Source organism: Melanerpes formicivorus, unplaced genomic scaffold (genome assembly GCF_026170545.1).
Source record: "Melanerpes formicivorus ecotype bairdi unplaced genomic scaffold, bMelFor1.0.p_v2 SCAF_132, whole genome shotgun sequence".
NCBI lineage: Eukaryota > Metazoa > Chordata > Aves > Piciformes > Picidae > Melanerpes > Melanerpes formicivorus.
In genome coordinates, this window is record NW_027142484.1 from 982404 (window position 1) to 1008911 (window position 26508).

The 26508-nt window shown below is 47.6% G+C and overlaps 1 protein-coding gene across 4 annotated transcripts in view; it reads left to right on the forward strand.

Annotated features, from left to right (window-relative positions):
* Positions 1-4343: 4343 nt before the first annotated feature.
* The window catches only part of LIN7A (lin-7 homolog A, crumbs cell polarity complex component), a 73703-nt gene continuing 51538 nt past the window's right edge, over positions 4344-26508 (forward strand). The window contains exon 1 of one of the 4 annotated variants that reach the window (XM_068168101.1): positions 4344-4707. In XM_068168101.1, coding sequence (XP_068024202.1) covers positions 4428-4707 — 280 coding nt within the window. In that variant the 5' untranslated portion in view covers positions 4344-4427. The remainder of the gene's footprint in view (positions 4708-26508) is intronic. The other 3 variants (XM_068168100.1, XM_068168103.1, XM_068168102.1) reach the window with 3 other exon arrangements.

Sequence of the window (26508 nt, forward strand, 5' to 3'; positions counted from 1 at the left end):
AATGCTAGGGGTTGGAAGGGACCTCCAGAAATCATTGAGTCCAACCCCCCCTGCCAAGCAGAGCCATTTAAGGCACTCAGTCTCTATGTTACTCTAATTCCTAAAGCAGTGTGTCTTACTCAAGGTTAGACTTGTTACACTTCAGGTCATGGGATCACCTTATGTCATAAGACTTTAAAAACTAGAAATCCATGCTCTATTATGACAAAAGAAAGGGACTTGGGGGGTGTTGATTGATGAGAAGCACACCATGAGCCAGCAGAGTGTTTGGGCAGCATAGAAAGCAAATCATATCCTGGGCTGAAGCCAGAGGAGTGTGGGCAGCAGGGCAAGAGAGGGGTTTCTGCCACTTGACACTGCTTTGCTGAGACCCTACCTCCAACACTGCCTCCAGTGCTGGTGTCCCCAGTATAAGAACGTCACAAAGCTGTTGGAACAAGTCCAGAGGACGGCCACAAAGATGATCCAAGGGCTGGAACACCTCTGCTGTGAGAATAGGCTGAAGAGCTGGGGTTGTTCAGCCTGGAGAAGAGAAGACTCTGGTGGAACCTTAGAGCTGCCTTCCAATAGCTGAAGGGATCCTCCAGGAAGGCTGCAGAGGGAATTTTTATGAGGGTTGAAGCTGAGGGAGAGCAGGGTTAGACTGGATCTTTGGAAATTCTTCACTACAAGGGTGGTGACATTCTGGAATGGGCTGCCCAGGGAGACTGTGGCTGCCTCCTTCCTGGGGGTGTTTAAGGCCAGGTTGGATGAGGCCTTGAGGAGCAGAGTCTAGTTGAAAGGTGTTCCTGCCCATGGTGGGGAGGTTGGAGTACATCATGTCTAAGGTCCCTTCCAATCTAAGATATTCTATGGTTCTATGACTCTTCCATATAGATGGACAGAGACACGGTGATTCAGCTCCTTCTTACCCTGGCTCTGCTTTGTTTGTATTACTTTCCCTCCTGTGTGCATGGTTAGAGAGGAGATGCTTGTGAGGGTGAGCCATATTAACCCAAGGCACACATCTATATGACATAAACTCTGTTTATCGAGTAGTTTTAGTGGTTTGGTAAAAATAAACAAAAATACGGAATTAAAAGCGTGGATACAGCCCAAGGAATCAACAACAAGACTGAGAGTCACACTAGCTGCATCTGTTTAAAAACGAAAGATCCACCTTCCAAGACAGCAGCCTAGCTAATGCTTACCCTTCTTGACTGCTAACTTCTGCCATTATTTCACCAAGAGCTGGGAAAGCAAGAGGCAGAGCACAGTTCCTGGCCTCATTCCATCCTCTTTCTCCAGTTGCTGAATTCAGCTGGATGACTGATGGACCTGATGGAGAGGGTCCAGAGGAGGGCCATGAGAATGATCAGGGGGTTGGAGCAGCTCTGCTATGAGGACAGGCTGAGGGAGCTGGGGGTGTTCAGCCTGGAGAAGAGGAGGCTCTGGGGAGACCTAACAGCAGCCTGCCAGTACCTGAAGAGGGCTACAGGAAGGCTGCAGAGAGACTGTTTGCAAAGGCCTGCAGGGACAGGACAAGAGGCACTGGCCTCAAACTACAGCAGAGCAGATTTGGATTGGATGTTAAGCACAAGTTTTTTACTATGAGGATGGTGGAAGACTGGAACAGGTTTTTCAGGGAGGTGGTTGAGGCTCCTTCCCTGGAGATCTTCAAGGTGAGGCTAGAGGAGGCCCTGGGCAGCCTGATCTAGTTGGGGATGTCCCTGCTGAGTGCAGGGAGGTTGGACTGGATGAGCTTTGGAGGTCCCTTCAGACACAGACCACTCTGTGATTCTATGCTTCTATGACTCCATGGCTTCAACAATTTTCCCAGTTCAGCTGCTTAAAGTAATCCTCAGCTACATGTTTTGACATTCTTGAGCATTAACTACGCAGCTCTGCTGATCAGGAAGTGTTTCATTTCACCAAATGCTGCTTTTCATTTCTCTTGAGTGCAGCCAATACTCCCATGCAAGTCTCTCATGCCAGTGCCAATGAGACCCTGTTGCAGAGCACATAAAATCTGACCAGGGGGAGAGAAAAAAATAAAGGATAAACCCCAAAGAAGCTCATTTCTTTCCACAGGCAGCCCAAGGCTGCTCAAGCCTAAGCATTGATTTGCCTAGAGTTAGGTGCTTCTAAAAAGTTATGTATTTCTCATTAAGACAACATGTTTATTGAGAGAAAACGTTCTCTTACAACTGTGTTTTGATTCAAAACATCTGCTTGCAAGCTGACAGCTGAAAAAAACAAGTCTGAGGGGCTGTGAAGTCCTATGTGGAAAGCAACTTGGTTGACTAATTAACTTGGCACCCTGCTTTTAATATTATTTAAACACATTTTGAGATCTGTCAAAGATGTTTTTTTCTTCCAGTGTCACAACAGTTTGGAGAGTTGTCACATTAGGTTGTTACAGCTCCAAATCAGAGAATCAGAGTATCAACCAGGTTGGAAAAGACCTCAGAGATCATCAAGTCCAACCTGTTACCTAATATCTAACACTTCATGACAACTAAATCTGGCTCCAAGTGCCACATCCAATCCCCTCTTGAACACCTCCAGGGACGGTGACTCCACCACCTCCCTGGGCAGCACATTCCAGTGGCCAATCTCTCTTTCTGGAAGAACTTTCTCCTCACCTCCAGCCTAAACGTCCCCTGGTGCAGCTTGAGACTGTGTCCTCTTGTTCTGGTGCTGGTTGCCTGGGAGAAGAGACCAACCCCCACCTGGCTACAACCTCCCTTCAGGTAGTTGTAGAGAGCAATAAGGTCTCCTTTGAGCCTGTTCTTCTCCAGGCTAAACACCCCCAACTCCCTCAGCCTCTCCTCATAGGGCTTGTGCCTAGATTGGATTGCTCAGAGCCGCATCCAGCCCAGCCCTAAGGTCCTCCAGGGATGGAGCTTCCACCACCTGCCTGGGCAACCTAAGGAGAACTTTGCTTCCCAGTGCTTCCTCTCTGCTCAGGACTCTGAATCCCATATACAGTAATGTGACTACTTAGGAGGAGCTGCTATGGCTTTACGTCAATCCAGCTGCTATGTAAGCACATACAATCTGCATAATAATAATCCTCATGTTAATATTTTTTTTTAATAATAATAATAATAATAATAATAATAATAATAATAATAATAATAATAATAATAATAATAATAATAATAATAGAACTGTTTGCCAGGAACTGATTCCTCAGCTTTGGTACTTCAGCCAATTGAAACATTTTCTTGTCAAGATATCCACACGGGCTAGTGTTTATTGCTTATTAATTAAAGGCATCTGTGCTGAATTCAGTTTGTCAGAAGAAGTGGGTTGTTCATCTCTCTTAGCTAAACTTCTCTATCATTTTAAAACAATTTTTAATCTGCTCTGAAAACGTCTAAAGGGGAAATTTCCACAGCTTTCCTAACGATCTATGCTGGTGCTTAAACACTGTTGCAGTTGAAAGCTTTTATTGACGTGCAGCCTTGGAGCTGCTGCACTTTTCAAGCCTGTGGTTTGCCGAATCCCAGTGGGTGAGAAGAGAGCTACCTTCCCCTCAGGAATGTTGCTCCTTCGGCAAACACAAGACTGCAGGTACAGCACATGGCAACAGTTAAAAGGGATGCTGCTCTTCACGGAATCTTTCCTCTGCACAGTGGTCCACCACAAGGAAGGCAGCATAAACTCATGCGGGACTCTGCCACACTGTCACCCTTTTCGCAGAGAGCAGCTTTTCCTCTGACTGCGTGTGAACGACAACCCGAGGGCTGCTGGCAAACCTCCCAGAGCCCCAGTGTGGAAGTACACCTCCACGGATGGGCTTCTGCGAAGTCCCCCAAGCTTGCGTAAGCTCCAGCTGATCTGCTACAGGCGGCCATCGCACCTCCGTGACCAACCTCTTGCTCTTCAGATACGAGTGCTCCCCGTGTGGAGACACGCTGGGTGTGCTTTAGAAGAAGACGTGGGGTTTGCTCAAGATGCTTGGGTTTCTTGCGGTGCTGGTCAGACGGACATCGAGGCCGAAAGTTCGGTATGTCCCGAAGGGTCGCTGTGGGGCCAAGTCCCAGCACCGGAACCAGGTATCTCCTCTCCTGGCTTCGGACGCGGGTTCCCATCTCCCGCGGCCAGTCTTCGGAGCACTGCCTCGCCCAGACGCACCGTCCCCTCCCGCCGCCGACCAGGCCCCCGGCTACACGACGAGAACGCGGGACCCGCCCCACCGCCCCCGGCCCCGGCGAGGCAGGGCTGCCAGATCCGACCTCCGCCCGTCTCGCCCGCTTCGCGGCGCTGCGGAGCTCCTCTCGTTCTCTGCGGCATCCCCGGGGCGGCGGAGCCGGCGGCGGTCCGCCCCCCACCCCCGCGCGCAGCTCGGCTGCACCGGCCCCGCAGGCCCCGGGAGTCCGTCTCGAGAGCGCGCAGTGAGGCCAAGGCCGTACGGCAGACCCTGCTCCGCCGCCGCAGCCATGCCGGCAGCCCGCGCCGGGCCGCGCCGGGCCGCCCTGCGCCCGCAACATCGCGGCGCCCCGTCTGTGCTGAGCCGCCCTGCGCTGGGCACCTTCTCCGCCCCGCTCGCCTCCTCCTCCCACGGAGCCACCCTCCTCCTCCGCCCCCTCTCCTTGCCAGCCTCCTCCCCGCCCTTCCCCGCACTCCACGCCGGTGCCGGAGCCGCGCGTCACTCGGGCTCTAGCCCCGCCGCAGACATGGCGACACTGACAGCGGTCCAGCCGCTCACGCTGGACAGAGGTAAGCGCCGCTTCCGCGGCTCCCCGCCGCCCCCGCTGCCCCGCACCCTGCCCGAGGGGCGGCCGCGGCGCAGAGCTGGGTCTTCCCCTGCAGGACCAGCGCGACAGACGGCGGGCACTGCCGCGCCGCCTCTCTCGGCCCCGCGGTGCGTGGGGCCGGCGGCGCCGGCTGTGGCGGAGAGCCGTGAGGAGGCGCTTCCCTGGCGGGGCTCAGGTGGGCGGCAGGAGAAAGGCCGAAACGGAGGGGATAAAACTTTGTCCCGGCAGGGAGGCGGGGGTAGGGCTGGCATCCCACCGGCGGTGCCGCAGGCGCGGGATGCGGCTCCGCGAGCAGCGCACCCCTCGGCGCCGTTCCACCGGGGACGCTCCGCCGCCTCCGCCCTTCGGAGCGCTCTCTCGGGCGCACGCCCCCGTGGCTCCGCTTCTAGGGCCCCGGCGCCGCCACCCCCGCAGGTGGCGCTTCGTGGAGGGGGCGCTCCGTGGAGGGGGCACTCCGCGGCAGGCAGCGGCTCCGGCCGGCCCCTCCTGGCAGCGAGTTGTGGGCTCTCACCTGCCGTGGAGGCGGTCGCTTGCTGGCAAAATGTGTCGGTTTAGGGGTCTGACAGAGCTGGGCGGTGTGCAGGAGAGGTATCGGTGACCGCAGTTCTCTGTTCGCGGGCGCTGATAGTGTTACCCTGCGAACCAGCGCGTCTGCGTATTCCTGTAGGCAGCTACGCGGCGGCCCGGGTAGGGAGGGCGGCTGGGGTTGGCTAGCTGTGAGACTGTGTCTGTGACCTTACCGAGGTAACGTAATAGGGTGCTGAAATGTTAAAGTTATGTTAAAATTCAACTTTTGCCTCCAGGTTGTAAAAGTGGCCTGCTCCTTCGCAGCGCATTTGTCCCAGTAATAATGCTCAGCAGAGACGCTATTAGATTCCTAGGGGTTACAGGGGAGAGTAACTTGCCATTCGGATTTGTTTTGCTTCTTTGGCTCCATCAGTTTGAGAGATCCAATGGCTCCCAATACAGCATCCAGCATTGTCGAGGTGTCTTTTTTCCTAACTTGCATCCAGAGGCTCTGTGAAGCTTCTGACACCTACACATGATTGAAAGCACGATTGAAGCTGGTGCCTTGGGTTTTTAAACGTTGGGGTTTCTTTTTTTTTTTTTTTCCTAGAGGGTTAAGATGGAGCCTTTGAAGCAAGATAGAGAGCTTCTTGCTGTAAACCCTGTGCAAAAGAAACCTGATGAACTTGGTTTCAAAATGAGAAACCAGAGGTAGGCAGCTTTTCTGGAGCCCAACAGAGAGCAAAACAGCCCATGAAGTACTCTGAATACAGTTTGCTGGATGGCTTAAATTCCAGCATTAGTAGGAAAGGAGAATCTAAAGTTATTTTTACTGAAATAACAAAGTGCCAGCGTGCACTTTAAATTAAACTGCTCAGAAATCCACTGTGTAATCTACAGTTTCACCCTAATACTGTTTTCAGTAAGCAGGGCAAATCTATTTCCTGGCAAAGAGTTGAACAGATGGCAATCCATTAGCAAACCTGGCTTTAGAAAGGCAAGTATTACTATTTCAGAATTACACATTCCTTTTCATTACTAAAACTGTGCTTAAAAAAAGAAAAAGGAAAATAAAAAAAAAAAATTCCACAATCCACAAAAATGCAAATTGGTCCCAATTTAAATGTAAGCATCTGTGGTCTGTGTCCTGGAGATGCCTAACCATTCGGCTGCGGTGCCCACGTTACAGTCTCCCTGGTTGTCAGCCAGGGCTGATAATAGTGCAAGCGAGAGAAAACATCGCAGAATGGTAGGATATGATGTGCAAAAAGGAAAAATACAGGCAAGAACTGGATTTGCATAAAGCACCTGGCCTGCAGAAGCCCGTTTCATCAGGCGAATACACTTTGTCACATACAACGTGTTGCTGCCGCATCAGCCGAAGAGGGTGGGCTGAAGCAACCCCAGGATCAGCTAAAGGAAGCACAATGCTTCCAGATATTTCCTCTCCAGTCTGCCTTTCGCAGCCACGGAAGAGGTGCTGCGTGGTGAAGTTTCTCAGATTTGTGTTGCCTTTATTAAAGCAGACGCAGCTATGTTTACTGTCACCGTGCTTTGCATGGCTCTGCTGTGATCTCAGCACAGCCCTGGAAAGTCTCATACACTCATTTCCACTTGGCCATGTCCCACAGAGAGCTCAGCACAGTAAGGAAACAGTGCTTCAGGAGAGATGACATTAATAATCTTGCATTGCTGGGGAAATTGCTGCTTGATCTCTGGTCAGGAAATGTTCTGTGTTTCCCCTTGCTAAGGGTTTGCTGAAACTATAAAGCATCAGTAATACATCAGAAATCTGAATTACACTCTGATGTGGTCTCCTTCTGGACAGAACATCTACTGGACAGAGCTGTATTCTAGTACAAAGATGAGAGCTTTCTTAAAGCCTGACATAAATGGGATTCAAAACTTGTGTGGTGAAATGAATTGCCATTTAAAGGTGAAGGGCATGTTGTGTGTGAATGATTGAAAGCCAATTACATTCTGGAAGATTACTTCAGTCCAAAGCACAGGAATTAATTTCCTTAATTCCTGTCATCATGTGCCTTTCTACCTGCACAAATGTGTGCAGGTTCCATTAGGGCTCTTTAATATGTGAAGCAAGTTCACAAAATAATGGAAATTTTAATCACTTACAGTTTAATCTCCAAGGCTTTTGTCTGACCTTTGTGTGGTGCTCTGCTGGGAGGAGGGGGAGGGATCAGCAATTCTTTGAGGGAAGAAATTCAAAGTAGTGGATACTACTTTGGAAAGGTGGTCCCAGCACCTGGGAGCATGGGGAAAGGGAAGAGCCTGTCTGCCAGGGGTCTTGTGATGGCCAAGTCAGTCTTCTGTGTAAAAAAGTGCACCCTTCTTAGCTTTGTTGCAAATGCGTTACATCAAAAATCAATACCACTCCATCAGTTATCTCCAGTGTCCATCAGAGCCAACCCTGGGATCTTTTGGGGCCAATTCAAAGCTTAAACCCTGAATGTATTTGGAACTGTACCTTTGTGCAGGTTGAGACAGAAAGTTACGATGTGGGCTTTCATAAAATGACAAGCAAAAAAAAGCTTGGTTGGTTGGTTGGTTTTTGTAATGAGGATTATATTTGTGTTATTTATTTTGGTTTGCTTTATGTTCAAGGCTAAGGATTTTTCAGTACATTGTCAGCTTAGTTCACCTCCATTAAAAAAACCCAAAGCAGTCACTCCAAACTGAAAGGGAAATGTTTAAAAACACCTCTACAATTTTTTTTGTTTCACTTGTTCCACAGATATGTCTTTGGTGACAGAGAGCTCTGGTTGCAGTTAGTTGGCGTTTTCCAACAGTATTTCTTTGTATTGGTGTGCCACTCATCATGTCTTACATCTTATCCTTTTCTGTATGGGATAGGCAGTTCTGCCTCAGCTTCCCCTATCATCCGCAGTTGCTGATTGTTAGGGCTGGAAGGGACCTCAAGGATCATCCAATTCCAACTCCCCTGTCATGGGCAGGGATACCTTGCACTAGACCAGGTTGCCCAGAGCCACATCCAGCCACAGAATCCAGCCAAAGACCTCTAAGATCATCCAGTCCAGCCATCAGCCTAACACCACCGTGGCCATTAAACCACATCCCAAAGTGCCATGTCCACATGTTTCTTGGACACCTTCAAGAACAGTGACTCCCCCACCTCCCTGGACAGCCTGTTCCAATGCCTGACCACTCTTTCCTTGAATACATTTTTCCTAATATCCAATCTGAGCCTTCCCTGGCACAGTTCCAGGCTTTCTCCTCTCATCCTAACCCCTAATACTGGAGAAAAGAAACAGCCCCTGCCTCACCTCAACCTCCTTTCAGGTACTTCAGAGAGCAGTGAGGTGTCTCCTCAGCATCCTCCTCTCCAGACTGAACAATCCCAGCTCCCTCAGACACTCCTCATGAGACTTGTTCTCTAGACCCTTCCCCAGCTTTGTTGCCCTTCTTTGGACATGCTCCAGCACCTCAATGTCTTTCTTGGAGTGGGAGGCCCAAAACTGAACACAGCATTCAACGTGTGCCCTCACCAGTGCCAAGTACAGGGGCACGATCACTTCCCTGCCTTGCTTTTCTCAAAGCCTTAGTGCAGTTAACCCCATCACTTTCTGCAATGCTAATTTTCACTGCTCAGCAGCCCAGTTTCTTCCTCTAATTCCCATGACTGTCAGCGCCTCACAAGCTCCATACTGTCTCACATGCTGCATACACCTCCAGCGGCAGTGTCCTCCTCCTTTCCACATGCAGAGCCATCTCCCACAGCCAGCTTAGCCTCCTCACGGTTCTCTGAGTATATCCTGTGGGCTGCTGTGTGCCACAGGTACACATGGCGAGCTGCTTGTGGCTGGGATCACTTAAAGGGTGTGTTAGCACAGTCTGATGGAAGCATTTTCTGCAAGTACCATTAAGCTTCCCAAAATACGTTGGGAGAGAGGCATTTCTGTGCTTCCCTTGGCACTCATTTTAGGAGGGGTCATATGGAGGGCTGCAAATGGAAGCAGGCATCTTTCTAGCTGTGCATAATAGATGTACTTCTCTGTCTGAACATTTTCTTATTTTGCTAAACCTCTGGCAGATTTTTCATAAAGCTTGCCTGACTTGGAATTTTCCTTCTGCTCATCCTTCCAAGGTGAAATCTGCTTTGAAAGAAAACCCATCAGGTGATTTACCTGGCTTGCTTCAAAATCTCAGTGCCATTTCCTTTCAGCACAGGACCCTTGAAAAGGGCTCCTCTCAAAAGTTTTTGGTTTGGAAGATGCTATGCAATTAGCCTGTGCAGAGTCTGTCTTGTGATTAAGAACAAGAGAATATCTCTTCAGGGGGAGGCTGGGGGGTGTTTCAACTGTCTTCTGTTAATAATCTATGTCCCATTATGTTTGTCCTGATATAGTTGCTATTCATGTCACTGATGGTTTCACATCTTCATGTGACTGAGGATAAAAGAAGAAATTTGAATAGACTGAATATACAGTGCTGATGTTTTAATCCCTGTGAAGCTTCATAACAAGGTCATAGCTATTGGCTATTGACAACCAAATTGCTCCTGCTTTCAAATATATCCTTGGAAACTGGAAAGACTTCTTACTGTTTGGCTGTAATGCACAACTGAGTTCTGTTATTTTTTTTTTCCTGTGACTTCAAGCAAATATTTTTCCAGTGTTGGGGGTGCCCCAAAACTTCCTGAAAACCCTTTATATGTTCAGTGACGATAAATAAGGAGATGAATGGGCTTGGAATTGCCTTCAGCTTTTAGATGTGGTAAACAAACTCAGTCAGATGTAGCACCACATGGTGCCTGACCATTGCCTCACATTGGTACTTGCTAGAGTATTCCTCCTTCCTTCCTCCTTTCCTCCTCTTGTCAGTTTTCTTCTCATTTTATCCTCTTAGCCTACATAAATGGGGATTTTTCCCCCCCTCCCCATCTCTGCTCGTATGTATGTGTATAATAGAAACTGTATCAAACAGAATTTGTGGTAGGCTGTGCATATATTGGTATAATGTATATTATATTTGGGAAAAAAATATATAAAATACACTCATTGGGAAGGAAAATAGGATTCATGAAGTGTGAAATACAGCCCTTGACAGAGGAGTAGCACAAGGCCAGATCTCTGTTGCAGAGGGTGAAGCCCTGTGGAGCAGTGCTAAGTGATGTGTTGCTCCCTGCCTGGCTCCTTGTCTGTCACAGGGATGTCTTCTCTTGCTCTTCAGAGGTTGTGGAGTCTCCTTCTCTGAAGACTTTCATGACCCATTCCTGTGTGACCAGCACTAGATTCTGTGGTCCTGCTCTGGCAGGGGGGTTGGAAAGTGTCCAGAGAAGGGCCACGAGGATAAGCAGAGGGCTGGAGCTGCTCTGCTATGGAGACAGATTGAGAGAGTTGGGGCTGTTCAGTCTGGAGAAGAGAAGGCTCCCAGGAGACCTAATTGTGGGGGCTACAAGAAAGCTGGGGAGGGACTTTTGAGAGCGTCAGGGAGTGATAGGACTGGGGGGAATGGAACAAAACTGGAAGTGGGGAGATTCAGATTGGATGTTAGGAAGAAGTTGTTCCCCATGAGGGTGGTGAGAGACTGGCACAGGTTTCCCAGGGAGGTGGTGGAAGCCTCCATCCCTGGAGATTGTGAAGACCAGGCTGGGTATGGTTCTGTGCAACCTGCTGTAGTGTGAGGTGTCCCTGCCCATGGCAGGGAGGTTGGAACTGGATGATCCTCGAGGTCCCTTCCACCCCTGACAACTCTGTGATTCTATGATTCTGTCTCTACACAAACATGTGGAAACAGCTTTTTCAAAGCTCCTTTGGCATCTATTAACATTAAGTCACCCTTGTGGAGTGCAGAAACATGTAACTGGTAATATAATAAGGAGGATCTCTGCAGGAGCTTGATGGGTGGCCAGGAAATGTTTGAGAGGCACCTTTGAACGAGCAGCCAGGCTCCTGTCTAACCAATGGCTATGCAGGGACCTTGTCAGCCTCGTCAGGCTGGAAACGTTCTTTAGAGGTGGCAGCAGTGAAGTAAGCATTTCAGCCTGTCTGAATTTATTCTGTGCAAAGTAAGCTAATCTTACTTGTATGTGTTCTACTTCTGATGTCTCAAAGGGGACCTGCATGTGCCAGCTGTGTGAAGTGGATGGAAGCTTTTGACCAGCCCCTGCACAGGGCTGGATTCTCTGTTTGCCACAAGTGGCAAGAGTGTCAATGATTAGAAAGCACAGGGGGGGCTGGTTTTCTGTGTAGTAGAGAGATGCTCTCTTATCTGCAGATGATGCTGAAGAAGAAGGATTTGTTTTATAAATAACATCTCTGTGCTGGATCCTACAAACTTTCACTTTCACACTGCTGTCCAAGAGACAGAAAAGATTTGACCTCTTACTGTAATTTTAAGTACAATCTGCTTAATTGCAGCCTGTCTCTTGGACCCCTCCAATGATGTTAGCAGGCAGAAGCCTTTTTTAAAAAAAAAAAAAAAACCACCCTTTTTTAAAAAAAGAAAAGAAAGATGACAAATGATTGAAGTCATCAGCTTTGCACAAAGAATGATTTGTCCTTGCAGTTGGCTGTTCCTGGACAGGCTACGTGCCCACCTCTCAGCATAGACGACACTCATGCAAATGCAAAGAAAGATTAATACAAGCTTTTGGCTGACCTTAGTTATTCAGATATAAAGTCCTGTTCCTGTAGGCAATGCAATGGAATTTGAAATATGAATGCTGTAAAACCTCTGGTTTTGGTTGCTCAGTAGAAGCACAAATAGTGAGCACAAGTTGAGGATTTAAGGCAAAAGAGCAGAGAATTTCACAGAACCACAGAATGCCAGGGGCTGGAAGGGACCTTGAAAGCTCATCCAGTCCAACCCCCCTGCCAGAGCAGGATCACCTATAGCAGATCACACAGGTACACATCCAGGTGAGTTTTGAAAATCTCTGGAGAGGGAGATTTCACAACCTCCCTGGGCAGCCTCTTCCAGGGCTTTGTCACCCTCACAGGGAAAAAAAATTCTTCATATTTACGTGAAACTACCTCAGTTTCCACCACTGCCCCTTGTGCTGTCATTGGCCATCACCAAGCAGAGCCTGGCTCCAGCCTCTGAGCACTCACCCTGCACATCTTTTATCAACATGAAGGAGGTCACCTCTCAGGCTCCTCTTATCTAAGCTACAGAGCCCTCAGCTCTTCTCCTAAGGAAGATGTTCCATTCCCTTAATCTTCCTCATGGCTCTGTGCTGGACTCTTTCAAGCAGCTCACTGAGGTCCTTCTTGAACTGAGGGGCCCAGAACTGGACACAATGCTCCAGATGCAGCCTCACCAGTGCAGAGTGGAGGGGTAGGAAAACCTCACACCCCTTTTGATCGACCCCAGAATGGCATTGGCCTTCCCGGCCACAAGAGCACATTGCTGGCTCATGGTCATCCTTCCATCCACCAGGACCCTCACGTCCTTTTCCCCTTCATTGCTCTCCATCAGGTCATTCCCCAGCCTCTACTGCTCCATGAGTTTGTTCTTTCCCAGGTGCCAGACTCTCCTCTCGCCCTTGTTGAATTTCATTCCATTTCTCCCTGCCCAGCTCTCAGCCTGTCTCAGTCTGGCTGAATGGCAGCACAACCCTCCTGTGTCCACTCCACCCAGTTTGTGTCCTCAGCAAACTTGCAGGTCCATCCCCAGCCTATACCGGTGCATGGAGTTGTTCCTTCCCAGGTTCAGGACTCTACTCTTGCCCTTGCTGAACTTCATCAAATTTCTCCCTGCCCAGCTCTCCAGCAGATAGTGTTTTGAGAAGTACATAACTGTAAAATTATAAGCCTGTCTTTCATCACATGCAGTTAATTTGTTTGAGATTTTAAAACCCCAAACTGTTGTGCAGTAAACTGCACATGTCTGGATAAATCCAGGCATTTCCAAAGTTAAGCTCAATCCTCTTAATCTTCTTGAGAGATATTTGCTGGAGAGTCAGTCTCTGAGAGAGAAACATTCAACTGTCAACTCTCTATGCAGATGAGAGGATTTGATTCAGAAGTACTCATTTATATACTAACAAAGTTTTCCTGGATATTTAAACCACAGACTTGGACCTTGGATACATGAAGTACTGAGGGAGATATAAGTACCTATTTGAGAAATTGTTTTACCAGAGTCCAACCTCCCACATTTCTCCAATGCCACTCATCTAAGTTACATAAAAATGCATGCAAGCTCTCATAAGGTGCTACCTTACTGATAAACATAAGAAAAGGAGAGCAAAATATCTTGCTTGGTTAGAGAATTGTCTCAAGAAGCAATCAGAAGAGGATTGTTCTTTATTACTTAAAAAAATGGAGCAGTGAAGTATCCATGAATACAGAGAGTATTCAATCCTTGATGTAAATTGTGTTTTAAAGAATCACAGAATAGTCTGGGCTGGAAGGGACCTCCAAAGCTTATCCAGTCTGACCTCCCTGCAGTCAGCAGGGACATCCCCAACTAGATCAGGCTGCCCAGGGCCTCGTCCAGCCTCATCCTGAATATCTTCAGGGAAGGAGACTCAAAACACCTCCCTGGGCAACCTGTTCCAGTGTTCCACCACCCTGATAGTAAAGAACTTGTTCCTAACATCCAATCTAAATCTGCTCTTAGAATCATAGAGTCAGTAAGGTTGGAAAGGACCTCATAGATCCAACCTATCTCATCCTGTCCCTGCAGGCCTTTACAAACAGTCTCTCTGCATCCTTCCTGTAGCCCCCTTCAGGTGCTGGCAGGCTGCTCTTAGGTCTCCCCAGAGCCTCCTCTTCTGCAGGCTGAACACCCCCAGCTCCCTCAGCCTTAGCTAATTTTGTAAGAGCATTGCCCCAAAATAGGCTCCCAATTTATTTCTACTGAAACAAAATTGCATTTTTACTGGTTCTTTTCAAGAAAAGCCTGTGGTCTAATCACTAATCCTTCACATCCAGTAACTCTTTAATTTTCTCTTTTCAAAAGAGTAAATCTCCTGGACGTCAAAGTGTCAACGCCTCTACAATCAGTTAGGCATTGGGGGATGATGTACATGAAGTAGATTAGGTGGATGGAGCATGGCCATCACAAGCAGTTTTTAGCCCACAGAGATTTATGTCTCTTCACTTTTCAATAGATTTGGCAGCAGTGTTTTTGTCAAGTGGTCAGGAGAGAAAGGATCAGAGAGCTGCTCTTTGTTATACAGAGCGAGGCCAGAGAAACTTGCAGGGGGAAGGATGAAGCAGTCTTTGAAAAAAGAGGTGGTTGTATGAGTTTCTCTGTGGCTTCATAGTGCTGTAACCCAATAGTAACAGCTCTGGAGAGTTTCTAATAATCTATACAGCACCTTTTGCATCCTAAACAGCTTAATCATGTCAAAGTATGCCAAGTGTGCCCTTCCTATCTTATCATAGAATCAATAAGGTTGGAAGAGACCTCAAACATCATCAAGTCCAACTTGTCACCCAGCACCTCATGACTACTAAACCATGGCACCGAGTGCCACGTCCAGTCCCCTCTTGAACACCTCCAGGGATGGTGACTCCACCACCTCCCTGGGCAGCACATTCCAATGGTTAATAACTCTCTCTGTGAACTTCCTCCTCACCTCGAGCCTAAACTTCCCCTTAGGTAGATACCTTGGGAAATCAGACTGCAACTGGTGTGAGGTGAGCCCAGTTCTGTTCCTGTCCACAACATCGTTCAACATAGGGCACCAAGCAGCAGCACTGCAAACATGTCACCTAGCTCTCTGTTTCTCATAGAGGTTTTCTGTTTCAAAAGTTTTGGTTCTTCACATGCAGCAGCGATTGAATGTAGTCATAGCTTTCTGCTGGGGTCATATCCTTGGCACATCAAAAGAAGTGTGGCCAGCAGGGTGAGGGAGGTGATTCTCCCCCTCTACTCCATCCTGCTGAGGCCCCACTGGGAGCACTGTGCCCAGTTCTGGAGCCCCTGTTATGAGAAGGATCTGGAGGTGCTGGAAGGTGTCCAGAGAAGGGCCACAAGGATGAGCAGAGGGCTGGAGCTGCTCTGCTACGGACACAGACTGAGAGAGTTGGGGCTGTCAGTCTGGAGAAGAGATGGCTCCCAGGAGACCTTCCAGTGTCTGAAGGGGGCTACAAGAAAACTGGGGAGGGACTTTTGAGGGTGTCAGGGAGTGATAGGACTGGGGGGAATAGAACAAAACTAGAAATGGGTAGGTTGAGTTTGGATATTAGGAAGAAGTTCTTCCCCATGGGGGTGGTGAGAGACTGGCACAGGTTGCCCAGGGAGGTGATAGAAGCTCCGTCCCTGGAGATTTTGAAGGCCAAGCTGGATGTGGCTCTGAGCAACCTGATTTAGTGTGCAGTGCCCCTGCCCATGGCAGGGTGGTTGGAACTGGATGCTCCTTGACTTCCTTTCCAGCTCTGAACAATTCTATGAGTCTGTATATGTTTCAAAGTTGAAAGGTGACAGTGGTCAGTCGTTACCATCTACCAGCAGCATATCTGTCCTGCCTAGTTTTGCAGAGATTTTATTTATATTGCTTTCTTCTTGCTGTTGTAGCTTTTCAGGCTCACCCTTTGGAAGAGCAGGGTCTTTTTCATTTCCTGAGAAATTACTCGTATGTAGCCAGCTACCAGGGGGATTCAATTTGGAAAGAGGTATCCTTAAATCCATTAAAATTGAAGAGAGAATATTATGTCTCCACTTACTCCTCTGAACCTACAGATTAAGTCCTGTACATAACTGCTATGCTGCATCCATTGTATTGCATAAATGCCATCTTTTCACTGGTGTCTCACCAGAGTCTCAAACCACCTAGGAAAACAGAAGATAAAAACATGATGCTAGACTTCAAGCGACAGTTTGTATTGTCACTGTGTACAATTGCCACTAGCCTGCAGCCATCTTTCTCATCTTTCTGGTAATAACAGAAAAAGATTTAAAATGAGGATTAGCTGTAGGGAAAAGAACTAAGGGGAGGCAGCAGGAGCTTCTAGTAATGACATGTGAGCAGAGGAAGAGAGTCACTGCCTTGGCTCCAACACGGTGCCTGTTGTGAAGGAGAATTAGCATCCCTACGTTAACCTTACCTCCCTTTGTGAGACACCTGTTGGGGCCTTTTTTACCCCCCTCCCCTTCTTCCTGTCTTCTTCCCTGCCAACGAAAATCTCTCTGATGCAAGGGTGAAAAAACATGCTGGAAGTATCAGAGTGGAAAAAAAAGGATGAGGTTGCCCATATGGCCAGTGCTGCTGTTTTGTAATGTGAACGTAGGACACATCGATACTTGCTTTTGCTTAGGCAGGGGAGCGAGAAAATAGATTGCAGCTAGGAGAAAAGTGTATTGTTCTTCACCCTGTTTTTCTTTGTTCAGGCAGGCTCAGTGCTTGTAATTATTTCTGGTGTGTGTTGCTTTTCTTTGCTTCTCCAGCTCAGTGGAGGTTTTTTCTTCCTCCACTTACTTTAGTGTTTGTATGCTTGTGGTTTAAAACGCAAAAGCGAGGACTCTGTTGACTGGGGTCCTTAGGGTACTTTAATGTGCCAGCCTATCTTTGTTTTAATCAAGGATCAGAACCTCCAAAGTGCTTTAGTTCACAGTTTCAGCCAAGTGTCCTGGGTGCTTTGAAAGCAGCTTCACTCCAGCATGGTGAGCAGTGTCAGCTGAGGAGAAGTGATCCTACAGGAGCAAGCGATGTGATTGGGGTACAGATGAGGCTGGTAGAGAGGTTAGCAAGGCTAATATAATATATATATATATAAATAAATACATATAAAAATACCTATGGCTACAGGAGGCAGTAGACATCTTCCTTGCTTTCACATAGTTAAGCTTGTGGGAAATTCACTAAGGCAGGAACTGTTCACGATACTGAATTTCACAGGGGGGTTACAGCTTTTCTTCAAAGGATATTCTTGCCGTGTTACAGTTTTAGGAAGTCAGGGAGTCCACTGTACTACATGCTCTGTGTAGGGAAATAACTGCTTTAAGCACCTGAGGTCTCAGTTCTTTAAATTGCTTATAGGAAGACAGAATATTACAGGATCAAAGGATCACAGTACATTAGAGGTTGGAAGGGACCTCCAGAGATCATCCAGTCCAACCCCCCTGCCAGAGCAGGGTCACCCAGGGTACTCCACACAGAAATGCACCCAGGTGGGTTTGGAATGTGTCCAGAGAAGGAGACTCCACAACCTCTCTGGGCAGCCTGCTCCAGGGCTCTGTCACCCTCACTCTAAAGAAGTTTCTTCTCATGTTGAGCTGAAGCCTTCTCTGTTCAATTTTGTCTCCATTGTTCCTTGGCTTATTGCTGTGCACCACCCAAAAGAGCTTGGCCCCCTCCCCTTGACACCCACCCCTCGGCTATTGATAGACATTGATCAGATCCCCTCTCATCCGTCTCTTCCCCAGACTAAACAAACTCTAGAACTACAGAATATTCTGCCTCCTGCTTCTCTCATCTGTTAGTCATTGAGTGGCTAGCTATAAATCATTGCTATGGTCACAAAGAGGAGGTGATGATTAAACAATATAAAGTCAAAACTATATACAGAGGGGTGGGGGGAAAGGGAATTTTGCATTCCCTTTTGTCTACAGCTAATGCAGGGGGGAAATGATGGCATTGTGGTTTAAGCGGTGTGTTAGAAAATACCATAGCTTTCAATGCTCTGCTAGTCTCTTTAAGCCTTATTTTTTAACCTTTTCTCTTAAAGGATCATTTGGTAACTTGTTTTCACACTGATACTATGTTTAATGCCTTGTGTGTAGGTGCTGTCAAAAGGTTGATGTATCTGTAATTCCTTGATTTCTCACAGATGGCAAAAATATTCTGCTGAAATGTGCGTGTTTATGAACCTACTCATCCTGAGTGGGTTAGAAATGGCAGCAAACCTAATAGTTGGGAAGCACAGAAATTGTGTCAGTGTTTAAAGATCATTAGGCTTTCAATGAAATTTTAAATGCCCACCATTGAAATTCTGAATTGCATTGTTACTCCTTGGGATTCAGCTTAGGCCTGATCTTATTGAAACAATCCTGAATTGCCTCTTAATTCAGTCTTTAGTGGTGTGTGATTTATTATTATTCATTTAAAGGCTAACAGTCAAAATGCAACAATGCCAAGCCACTTGCTCTTAAGTATCCAACAGGATGGCATTTAACAAGTCCAAGCTGGGTGCTATGCTTTGGCCACAACAACCCCATGCTGCGCTACAGGCTGGGTGCAGAGTGGCTGGAGAGCAGCCAGGCAAAAAGTGACCTGGGGGTACTGGTTGACAGCAGCTGAACATGAGCCAGCAGTGTGCCCAGGTGGCCAAGAAGGCCAGTAGCACCCTGGCCTGCATCAGGAATAGTGTGGCCAGCAGGAGCAGGGAAATTATTCTGCCCCTGGACTCAGCACTGGTTAGGCCACACCTTGAGTCCTGTGTCCAGTTCTGGGCTCCTCAGTTTAGGAAGGATGTTGAGATATTTGAACATGTCCAGAGAAGGGCAACAAAGCTGGAGAGGGGTCTGGAGCACAGCCCTGTGAGGAGAGGCTGAGGGAGCTGGGGTTGTTTATCCTGGAGAAGAGGAGGCTCAGGGGAGACCTTATTGCTGTCTACAGCTACCTTAAGGGGGGTTGTAGCCAGGAGGGAGTTGGTTTCTTCTCCCAGGCAACCAGCACCAGAACAAGAGGACACAATTTCAAGCTGCACCAGGGGAGGTTTAGACTGGAGGTGAGAAGAAAGTTCTTCCCAGGAAGAGTAATTGTCCATTGGAATGTGCTGCCCAGGGAGGTGGTGGAGCCCCCATATCTGGAGGCGTTCAAAAAAGGATTGGATGTGGCACTTGGAGCCATGGTTTAGTTGTCATGAGGTGTTGGGTGATAGGTAATAGGTTGGACTTGATGATCTCTGAGGTCTTTTCCAGCATGGATGATTCTATGATTCTATTTGATAGCTTTGAGAACTCTATAGATCAATCTCATCCACAAAGAGATAAGAGCAAACTAAATCTGCAAATTGCTGACCAAGAGTGTGACTTCCATCGGTGATGTGAAAGCTTCAAGGAAAATATTGGGGTCTGGCTCTGTCTATGTACAGTAATGAATATGCTAAGAAGATTGACAAAGAGATAATCCAGTTCTTGTAGTTGTCCCATCATAGTCAGTTAAGGCTATGAAAATTCCTAGCTGAGGAGAAGGAAAGAAGTCACTATTGATTAAAATTTAGGAGAGTGGGAAGAGGAGAGGGAATATTGCTCAAGACTTTGTAGACATGTGAGGTTCAGTGAACAGAGTGAAGTGTGTTTTTTCATTTAAGGGAACTTTTTGGACCTGAGCTGAAGAAGCTAAGCAGAGTATTCAGGTGCGCCTGAAATGGCAGTATTTCAGTATTTCAGGCAAAATGCCTGAAACAGGAGAAGTGTCTGATATTGCTGAAGGGAGTCCTGAAAGGCTTTTGTGGTGCTCAGGATGCTGTATGGAGGGGTCTCCGCACAGTTTGCTTATGGTGTTTGGATCCCAGGTAGCACTGCTTTCCCTGCAAATAAACATCTGTGTTCTTTCTGAAAGCTGCTTTGCAAAATGTCTCAGACCTTTGCTGTCATGTTCAAGTATTCCTGCCAAAGCTGCTGGTATACAGCTGTGGTGTGTAAGGCTGCCTTGGGGTGTGCCACGGCTTGGTCACAGCCTCCATGGCTGAGAAATGGAGCGAAGTGGAGACCTTGGATGCCTGTGGTGTGCCTGAAAAGCTGCACCCGGACAGAACCTGGTGCATCTCAAACATACAGAAACATACAGACCAAAACGTGGTTGGATGAGCAGCCAAAGAAAATGAACCTACCCCAGGCACTGGGGGAATGTATGTAGAAATCCATGGGGATATGCCATGAATGTCACCGGGGGCAGTGTAAAAAAAACCCACCTAGAATAGAAAAAACTAGAATAGTGATCTCCCATCAGGCAGAATGAGACAGAAAGAGATATGCTCAATCATGTTTCACAGTTGATTTCTCTCATCCATTAAGGAAAATAAAATAATCCATACTGTTATCAGTTAAAGCTCTTATAAAAAGCTTTAACTAAGAGCTGCCTTGCCCTGCCTGCTAATGATGCTGTTCTTGTCAGATGTAACTGTTCTGAAGTGTGGTGTCTCTTGGATCACATGAAGATCAGTTTGCATGAGTCATACACTGGAGATCTGGACAGTAAGAGTGGGTTTCATCACGCTGATGTAGATGTCTAATATGTAGGATGCAGGCATTTACATCTAAGCTAATTATTGAGTCTCTCTTCACAGTCAACAAAGGGAACAGGCACTCCCAGAGTATGATTCATCTCATGTAAAATAGGTCAGATGGATTTTAGCCTCAAAGTGTCTGTTATTCCTCAATGACTGCAGCAGCAGTCTTGGGTGAGTCTCTGAGCTGTTGATGTCTGTATCAGAAGTGTGACAGCTTGAAACCTTCACCATAAGATGAATCATGAGAGCTCTCTATGGTTGCCCTTTGTTGTATTTATTTGTGCATTCATAGTGACATTTAACTACAGGAGTGTAAAGTGACACTGCATCAAGTCTATAACTGCTGCCTGTCTCATCTAAACTAGATGGTAGTATTATTCTTGCTATAATTAATTCAAAGAGGCCTCACTGATAGAGAGTGTGAAGGGTTGAGTGATATTGCTAACAGCTTAACTCATTGCTCCCTGCACATCCAGCCTGATTTACCATGGTGCAGTACCCCTCTAGGCTTACTGATGAGCATGACATTCTGGGCAAGACAAACATACCAATTCAAATGAGCAAAAAATGGCTGCACTTTGCCTTTCTGTCCAGACTAAATCCATGTATTACATCAATGCATAGAGCTTTTGTATTCTCAGAGAGAGCTGTGCTGATAGGAAGGAGCCAAAGAGGAGAATGGAGGCATTTTGGCAGCAGGGTAAGAAATCTCTGTTGTACAAAGCAGTGACTGACAGCAGAACTCCAATAATACAGAATATTTTCAAACTACACACAATGAAAACTTGCCAAAGCTGCTGTTTTAACCAGGAAGTCACGTAAATAATTTGATACAAAGGCTACCAACTAGGAGATACGAATTAACTTTGCTCATCACAGTCTCAAGCTGTGCCAGGGGAAGTTTAGGCTGGAGGTGAGGAGAAAGTTCTTCCCAAAAAGAGTAATTGGCCATTGGAATGTGCTGCCCAGGGAGGTGGTGGAGTCCTCATCCCTGGAGGTGTTCAAAAAAGGCTTGGATGTGGCACTTGGAGCTATGGTTTAGTTGTCAGGAGGTGTTAGGTATTAGGTAATAGATGGGACTTGATGATCACAGTATCACTAGGGTTGGAAGAGACCTCAAAGATCATTGAGTCCAACCTGTCACCACAGACCTCATGACTAGACCATGGCACCAAGTGCCACATCCAGTCCCCTCTTGAACACCTCCAGGGATGGTGACTCCACCGCCTCCCTGGGCAGCACATTCCAATGACGAATGACTCTCTCGGTGGAGAACTTTCTTCTCCCCTTGAGCATAAACTTCCCCTGGTGCAGTTTGAGACTGTGTCCCCTCTGAGGTCTGAGGTCTTTTCCAACCTAGTTGATTCTGAGATTCTGCGATCAGCAGGGGACTCTGATTGGCCAACCATTGATTCCCTGCTGCTGTTCGATAGTGTGTGAAGGAGGCTGCTAAAGCTAATAAAGAATCCCACGAAGGCTTTGGGAGGTAGGATAAAAAGTTGGCAGAATAACATTACGAATTCTGAAATGCCTTCCTGAGCTTAAGGGAATAACTATGAGGACTTGTTATGTTATGCAAATTCTTCACCTTCAGCCTGATTAAAGGTCTTCAAGCATGACAGAACCAAACTTGAAAATCAGGAGGATTATTATTCTGTAATGCCATGGTGAAGCTAGAGAGTATTTTGGAGACTTACTGAGTATCCTTGCTGTCAATTTGTAGTGATGTTCCACCTCTTTGAGGTTCCAAAGGGTGGTGTTTATGCAGCAAATTTATTTTCCCTGGTAAGTAGCATACTAATGCAGTGAAGATATCCAGAATTCATAGAGTCCCTGAATCATGGAATGGTCTGGGCCAGAAGGGACCTCCAAAGCTCATCCAGTCTGACCTCCCTGCAGTCAGCAGGGACATCCCCAACTGGATCAGGCTGCCCAGGGCCACCTCCAGCCTCACCTTGAAGGAGCCTCAACCACCTCCCTGGGAAACCTGTGCCAGTGTTCCAACACCCTCATAGGAAAGAACTTGTTCTTAACATCCAATCCAAATCTGCTCTGTTCTAGTTTGAAGCCAGTGCCTCTTGTCCTGTCCCTGCAGGCCTTTGCAAACAGTCTCTCTGCAGCCTTCCTGTAGCCCCCTTCAGGTACTGGCAGGCTGCTCTTAGGTCTCCCCAGAGCCTCCTCTTCTCCAGGCTGAACACCCCCAGCTCCCTCAGCCTGTCCTTGTAGCAGAGCTGCTCCAACTCCCTAATCATTTGCATGGCCTTCCTCTGGACCCTCTCCATCAGCTCCATGTCCTTCCTGTGTTGAGGGCTCCAGACCTGCACACAGCACTCCAGGTGAGGTCTCAGCAGAGCAGAGCAAAGTGGCAGAATCACCTCTCTGGCTCTGCTGGCAGTGCTGCTTTGGATGCCGCCCAGGCTGTGATTTGCCTTCTGTGCTGCAAGCTCACACTGCCTGCTCCTGTCCAGCTAATCCTTCTCCTCAGGGCTGCTTTCTCTCCCCTCCTCCCCCAGTCTGTATTGACAGTGAGGATTGTTCCAGCCCAGGTACAGAACCCTGCCCTTGCTCTTGTTGACCCTCATGAGGTTCCCCTGGGCACCACCTCTCTCTCCAGCTTGTCCAGGTCCCTCTGGATGCCATCCTGTCCCTGTGGTGTATTGACAGCACCACTCAGCTTGGTGCCATCTGCACACTGCTGGTTGTGCCTTGATAGAATCAATAAGTTGAAGTAGAATCATAGAATCAATAAGGTTGGAAAAGACCTCAAGGATCATCAAGTCCAACCTGATCTCACTTTCTGTGTCATTGATAAAAATACTAAAGAACACAGGTCCCAGTACTGACCCCTGAGGGACATCACTGCCACTGAGATCAAGGGAATGAGGCATTAAAAGACGTCAAGAAGATGAAAGCCTCATTAATGATCATCATATTTTGGATTTGGGCATAGCTCAACAGCACAATTCTAGAGAAGTTTTCAGAGTAAAGGAATGCTACGTTTCCAAACTGGTGTTACACAGTGTCACTCTTGAAGGTCTCAGGGCAAAAACCCCACAGGACACAATTTGAATTACTCCCCTCCTTCTCTCCCCATAAGGGAGAAGATAGGCAGAGGTGGTAAGGGGTAAACAAAAGTGCTTGCACAAAATTGGAAGTTGAGAAAATAATCTTTAAAATAATCATAGCATCACAGAATTCTCAGGGTTGGAAAGGACCTCAGGGATCATCCAGTTCCAACCCCCCTGCCATGGGCAGGGACACTTTGCCCTACAGCAGGTTGCTCACAGCCACATCCAGCCTGGCCTGAAAAGCCTCCAGGGATGAGGCTTCCACCACCTCCCTGGGCAACCTGTGCCAGTCTCTCACCACCCTCATGGGGAGCAACTTCTTCGTAACATCCAATCTGAATCTACCTGTTTCAAGTTTTGTTCCATTCCCCCTAGTCCTATCACTCCCTGACACCCTCAAAAGTCCCTTCCCAGCTTTCTTGTAGCCCCCTTCACAATCAGGTCTCCTGGGAGCCTTCTCCTCTCCAGACTGCACAACCCCAACTTGCTCAGTCTGTCTCCATTGCAGAGCAGCTCCAGCCCTCTGCTCATCCTTGTGGCCCTTCTCTGGACACCTTCCAGCACCTCCAGGTCCTTTTTGTACTAGGGGCTCCAGAAAGAAATACAGAAAGAATACTTGAATTTAAGATGATGGTTTTTTTCCTCTTGTTCTGAGAGTCATGCTTTCCTGTGGATGAGTGCACTTGATAAAATGTGTGCCACCCACCCGCAGTCCCCTGCCTTTGCTGTGTGTCACTGATAACGTGACCCATCACACTGAAACAGCATTATTGCCTGAAAGGCTGTAGGCAAGAATGATGATGAGAAGACAAAAAGACAAGTGAATGTGGAACAGAATGGGAGAGAAGGGAATTGTGCATAGGCATGAGGAAACCAGAAAAAAGAAGACATGGTTACAGCTGGATGTAATAAGGGGGGAAATAAGTGCATATTGCTTTTAAAGTGTGTGTATCGTAGGATAACAGAGGAATAATTCTCCCCAGGTATGTAACATACTCAATATTCCCACCAGTTTCTGTGAGGTATGGATATGGAAGATGAGGGCATATTTCACTGGCTCCAGCAGGACTTTAATGTCAGTGTAATAGAGTTCCTATATTGCAACCAGCACCAGAACAAGAGGGCACAGTCTAAAGCTGTGCAGGGCAAGTTTAGGCTTGATCTTAGAAGGAAGTTCTTCCCAGAAAGAGAGACTGGCCATTTGAATGGGCTGCCCAGGGAGGTGGTAGGGTCAATGTCCCTGGAGGTGTTTAAGAGGAGTCTGGATGAGGCACTTAGAGCCATGGTCTAGTTGATTAGTTAGGGTTGGGTGATTGGTTGGACTCAATGATAGTGCCACGAGGAGGAGCAGAGGGCTGAAGACACTCTCCTACGAGGACAGAGTGAAGAAGTTGGGGCTGTTGAAGCTAGAGAAGAGAAGGCTCCCAGAAGACCTTCTTGTGGTCTTCCAGTATCTGAAGGAGACTACAGGAAAGCTGGGGAGGGAATTGTTAGAGTGTCAGGGAGTGATAGGACTGGGGGGGATGGAAAAAAAAATTGAAATGGGTAGATTGAGATTGGATGTTAGGAAGAAGTTCTTCCCCATTAGGGTGGTGAGAGACTGGAAGAGGTTGCCCAGGGAGGTGGTGAAAGCCTCATCCCTGGAGGCTTTTCAGGCCAGGCTGGATGTGGCTGTGAGCAACCTGCTGTAGTGTGAGGTGTCCCTGGCCATGGCAGGGGGGGTTGGAACTGGATGATGCTTGAGGTCCTTTCCAACCCTGACAATTCTGTGATTCTGTGATTTTGGAGGTCTCTTCCAACCTGGTTGATTCTGTGATTCAGAGTAGGCAAAACAATCTTTTCCAGAAGTTGTGTTTAAAAGTATCACAAATAAATGCAAGGATATTTTATTTGCAATGCAATCAACTGGTTTCAGCATAGTTCCACGAATTCTTGTAACATAGATCTATATAAATATACACACACAGAGAGTTCATCTGTTTGCACTTTCCTTGTCAGGAATGTAAGAAAGTGGAATTTAAGAACAGTTTCTTGGTGATAAAGTTTATAAGCAAAGCTACTTAGATTTGTAATTAAAGTAGGACTGGGGACAAGAAAATTATCTCACTAGAGGAATATCACAGAATCACAGAAGCATTCAGGTTGGAAGAGAGCCTCAGGATGACCAAGTCCAGCCCAGAACCCTACTCTACAAGAGTCACCCCTAAACCATAGCCCCAAGCACCACATCCAAACCACCTTGAAACACAGCCAGGCTTGGGGACTCAACCACCTCCCTGGGCAGCACATTCCAATCCCTGACCACTCTTGCCTTTCTTAATGTCCAGTCTAAAGCTACCCAGTGGCAGCTTGAGGCCATTCCCTCTTGTTCTATCACTAATGACCTGTGAGAAGAGACCAGCAGCAGCCTCTCCACAGGGTCCTTTCAGGTAGTTCTAGACTGCAATGAGGTCTCCACTCAGCCTCTTCTGTTTCATGCTAACCATCCCCAGCTCCTTCAGTCTCTCTGCATCAGATTTATTCTCCAGGCCCTTCACAGCTTCCTTGCTCTCCTCTGCCCTGGCTTCAGCACCTCCACATCTTTCTTGTATTGAGGTGCCCAAAACATGATGTTCCAGGTGTGGCCTCCCCAGAGGTGAGTCCCAGGGTACAATCCCCTCCCTGCTCCTGCTGGACACAGCATTTCTGATCCCAGCCAGGATGCCTTTGGCCTTCTTGGCCACCTGGGTACACTGCTGGCTTCCATTCAGCTGGTTGTCCATTAGCACCCCCAGCTCCCTTTCTGCCAGACAGCTTTCCAGCCACACTTCCCCAAGCCTGTAGCATTGCTTGGGGTTGTTGTGCCCCAAGTGCAGGACCTGACACTTGGCCATGTTGAAGCTTCTCCTGCTAATGTTTGTCATAGATCCAATCTACCCGAATCCCCCTGTAGAGCTTCCCTACCCTGGTGCAGATCAGCACTGACACCTGCCTTAGTGTCATCTGTGAGCTTACTGCTGACACGCTCTGTGTCTTCATGAG